Source organism: Limulus polyphemus, unplaced genomic scaffold (assembly GCF_000517525.1).
Source record: "Limulus polyphemus unplaced genomic scaffold, Limulus_polyphemus-2.1.2 Scaffold1730, whole genome shotgun sequence".
NCBI lineage: Eukaryota > Metazoa > Arthropoda > Merostomata > Xiphosura > Limulidae > Limulus > Limulus polyphemus.
Window position 1 is genome coordinate 9,182 of NW_013667340.1, and position 4,927 is coordinate 14,108.

Sequence of the window (4,927 nt, forward strand, 5' to 3'; positions counted from 1 at the left end):
CAAAAAAGCAAACAAACAAACAAACAAATACTGCAGGATATCATAAGTTCCAAAATTACACCCTTGGAAGTCTTGTATACTGATGGATAGTCTCGCTTATGACAAATAGAATAAATCACAGTTTGGGATTACGTCTTTTAATGTCGAAGGAGATTCTTATTCATAAATAAATGTAGATCTAACCGAAACTGATGATCTATATCTCTTTGGTGTTGTCCCACTCGTACGTTTTGAAGAGTTATATACTTATTGTAAACACCACTTTAGGTATATTAATATAAAACAAATATAAGGCGCTAAACATGCTTTCTTTGTATGAGAAAATACTCTATCCGTCACCAGCATGACGAAACGTTTTCAAAAATTGACTCTTTTTCACTTAATCACATTACACGTGACAACCTTTTTATGATTAGATAATAGTTTTGTTTAAAATGAAACAGTTTTTTTTTTCATTCGTATGATTATGTAAACATCGGTGTTACGATTTCTTCAAACGGGTATAATATCAGCCTTTCGTCGTGTTCTTTGTGTGATCTTTTGTTTTTAATTTTCTCGGCTCAAATTCGAATCGGAGGCCTGTCGCGCACCAGGCGAGTTCTCTAGCAACTGAGATAAAGAGTTGACCCACTAGCACTTGCTAGTAAGTCACTTTTTAACTTATACAACCACATTTGAAATGTCTGTGTTTAAATTCGAGTTTCCTGCACGTTGATATCTTGTATGGTGATATAATGATGTAATAAGGGCAGGGTCAGTATAGTGTAAAAATCGTGATTTTTATTCAATAAACAACTCATTTTGATGCATTATAAAACAATCTCGTTTAAAAATACGAACAACTTTAGTTTTTGAGTAGCCGAATAATCCACTAACAATGGAAAACTGAGGACAAGTTCTTTTCACAACGCTTAGTTTTAAACCAGACATTGTTTCCCATGATCGTACATCACATGTATATCTGCTCTAACGATCTTATTCTTCACAAGGCATTTGAAAAAGACAAACAACATTTAATTGGCTTTATATATATGTATATCTAGTTTTAAGAGGCCAATAAGATCTGGGGTTGTTTGATGGTGGATTGAAGGTCAGTTATAGCCTCGAGCTCCACGCAAGACACCAACATGACGTATATTGTATGTTCAACTCATTTTCTGGTAAAACAAATTCGTAGATTGGTTTGCTCAATACAACAAGGTAATGAAGAAGACAATAAAAGACCTGAACATGGTAGGTTTCTTTCAGTAAAGGTGTTATAATATTTCTAGTGCATAGTTCACATAGGTGTTACAATATTTCTATTTAGCAGTATATTATAGTGTTACAATATTTCTGATGAGCAGTATATTATAGGTGCTACAATAGTTCTGGTGAGCAGTATATTATAGTGTTACAATATTTCTGGTGAGCAGTATATTATAGGTGCTACAATATTTCTGGTGAGCAGTATATTATAGGTGTTATAATATTTTTGATGACCAGAATATATATCTATATACAGTGTTGGCTAAAATATTTGTATATTTTACAAAAAATAAGGTCATTATTATCAGGATTAATACAAATACACTAAGCGTTGTCAAACTGAGAAATGCGTGTTATATTAAACATCTACATGTGTAATTTGTATAATGAGACAGGTACTATGGACATCATGAACGATTTATTAGAACAGCAAACAATTATATCAGATACCCGTAGAAAGATGTATATATATAAACATTTCACCTTTCACAACAAACCTTACCAAAACATAGATAATGACCTTATATCAGGGCATATTAGACATATTTTAGTAATCTCCACAAGGCGACATGGCATGCTGTCGATGAGGTTATTAACGTAAACAACGTGATTTTATCCCAACTTGTCATTAGACAGTAGCTGGTTCAGAGTCGTGGTTAGTAATTTTCCAACCCAGTTCTGCCCAACAGTTCTCAATGGGATTACAATCTGGAGACTTTGCTGGCCATGACAATAATGTAACGTCCTCCTGTACAATACGCACACTGTGGGCAGTGGCATTGTTATCCTGGAACACAAAGTTATTGCTAATCCTTACCATAGCATATGGAAGAAATATCGTCTCCATGTGATGCCTATAGGAGGCGCCATTGACGTTTCCCTGGAGGATATGAAAAGCATTTTTTCCATAATGATGAATAGCTGCCCAACCAGGTACTGCCGTGGAGGCGTTACAATGTGATGGTCAATCCCACTATTTGGTGGTAAAAGAGTAGCTCACGAGTTGGCGGTGGACGGTGTTGACTCGCTGCCTTCCCTTCTAGTCGATCATTTCTAAATTAGGGACGACTAGTGCAGATAGAATTCGTGCAGCTTTGCGCGAAATTCAAAACAAACCAAACCATGGTCACCAACGTCCTGTTTGGATATTGTATCTAGATAGATAGAGAGGGAGAAAAAGGATTTATGTTAACAGAGTGGTCTACCATCACAGATGTCAGCCTTTGCGCCACAGGTCATAAAAGTGACGGTCAAATATCACTATTTGTTCCGATAAGAAATAGCTCAAGAGTTGGCGGTGGGTTTTGTTAACTAGTCGACTTGCGTCTAGTCTATCACTTTAAAATTGAGGAAGGTTATGAGCAAGTAATCCTTTTGTAATTTTGTGCAAACATTCTAAAGAAACAAACCTTCAAAAAATTCTATTTAAAGGTAAATTTTCTTGTTTATCAAATATGTTTTTCTCTCTCTGTTTTCTAGATGTTTACGAAGCTTCTGTTGTTAGGCCTAGTTGTTCAAGCGATGGCCGTGGATTATGTACACCATCCGATCCAGTACCAGTCAAAAACCGATCAAAACACGTACAATTTCGGTTACGACACGGGTTTGTTGGGTGCCCACTCTTTCCATCACGAACATAGAGACGACAACGGAATTGTTCGAGGACGATACGGGTACACCGGACCTGAAGGAAAGTTAAAGGTGGTAGAGTACGAGGCAGGGCCAGCAGGTTACAGGGTAACAGGTGGTTACAATCCTAATGAACCCCAGAGTAACACAATTGATGGCGATCTGCTTGATGTAGAAAATACATCAAAAGACTTCGATCAGGTTTCCGTCGACCCTGAAGCTCACACTTCACTTCCTATGACGACAGAATCCTTGCTCGAAGCAAAAACAATCATGACGAAATTTGAACTAGTTTCAGAAAATAGCAACGACAAGCTAAACGACACAGTAACAGCACCTAATACAGGAGTAGAACAGCGTTTAGAGGACGAGAAAAACCGACTTCAAACTTTAGACAATACCAACTCAACAGCTGACAGTGGAGAAGACTCAAACCCTGAACTTGTGACGAAAACAGTCTCCACGAATCTGTTTGATCGTTTACCACCCATTTTATCTTCACGTTTTTATATCACACATCTGACATTACGAGCTTACAACCAACTTGTACGTCGAAGATGGCCATTTTACATCCACTTGCCCCAAACTTGGGCCTTTGGGGCTCCAAATTACTATGCTAGATAAAATATTTGGCCACCAAACAAAATAATTATTATTTTTCTCCACGTTATTATGAAGCTGTCTTAAGCTGTAATAGCTAAAGTAACATTTGTTAGGAATTATAAGTACTATTTGTATTCATTAAACATTTGGTGTAGAACGTACTATACAAAATACTATTTGAAAATTTGTAAACAAGAAATAAATTTGTTTCCTCATTTTTTAACGAATAAATATTACACTGGTGACCTTCTTTGTTCAAAACAACATAGAAGTCTGTCATGCATCTTTTGAAAACTAATGCAACTTTAAATTTAGTTTGCAAATACTGAATAAAGTATAATCCATTTGGATGTTTTTTATTTAAAAAAAATATAGTTGAAGCATTTTACGAAATTATAATATTCTTTGTTTTCTATTCTTGTCTTTACAAATTACAATTAGGTTTATTTCTTGTTCATAATAGATGGAGCCACTCGAATTACTTTTTTTTTCTTTCTAAATAAATAGGTACATTGTATATATAAGTAACATTGAAGCACTTCAGTGAAATTACATGTAACTAAATATTTTTGTTTTTTTTAATTATGCACAAAGCTACACAAGGGCTATCTGTGCTCTGCCCACCACGGGTATCGAAACCCGATTTCTAGCGTTGTAAGTCCGCAGACATACCGTTGTGCCACTGGTGGGCGTAACTAAATAACTGGACACAACAAAATGAGAGTTGAAAAATTTGTATATCCTGCATGGTATTTTCTCAGCATTATGGGACTTCACTTTCTAAGACATTTTTCATTTGTCCTGTTGTTGTTGGAAATGTTCTTTTGCTTAGAATTTATTTCCTTGCTTAATAAAGTTTGTTTGATTTGAATTTCGCGCAAAGCTACACGAGGGCTATCTGCGCTAGCCGTCCCTAATTTAGCAGTGTAAGACTAGAGGGAGGGCAGTTAGTCATCAACACCCACCGCCAACTCTTGGGCTACTGTTTTACCAACGAATAGTGGGATTGACCGTAACATTATAACGCCCCCACGGCTGAAAGGGCGAGCATGTTTGGTGGGACGGGGATTCGAACCAGCGACTCTCAGATTGCGAGTCGAGTGCCCTAACCACCTGGCCATGCCGGGCCTACCTTGCTTAATAAAGTAATACGTAACTTTTGATTTTATACAGTGCTGTTATTTTAAACCTGAATAGTACCTTATGCAAACACATGGGCTAAACGGCCAGGTCAGAGACTTCTGAGGCTTAAGCACAGCATTCCTAATTTGGAAGCTGATTTGACGGAGGTCAATCAGTTCCAGTAAGTAAGTAGCACGTGGCTAAACGGCCATCAGAGACTTCTGAGGCCAGGAGGTCAGAAACTTCACTCAGAAACTTCCAAGGCTCAAGCACAGCATTCCTAATTTGGAAGCTGAGTAGAGGGAGTTCAACCAGTCAGTAGCAC

At 37.1% G+C, this 4,927-nt stretch overlaps 1 protein-coding gene across 1 annotated transcript; it reads left to right on the top strand.

The window, feature by feature from the left end:
• Nucleotides 1–2,733: 2,733 nt before the first annotated feature.
• On the top strand, nt 2,734–3,589 carry LOC111087096. The gene has a single exon (XM_022392511.1). The coding sequence runs from the start codon at nt 2,770–2,772 to the stop codon at nt 3,499–3,501; it is 732 nt and encodes a 243-aa protein (XP_022248219.1). The 5' UTR covers nt 2,734–2,769; the 3' UTR covers nt 3,502–3,589.
• The last annotated feature ends 1,338 nt before the right edge of the window (nt 3,590–4,927 follow it).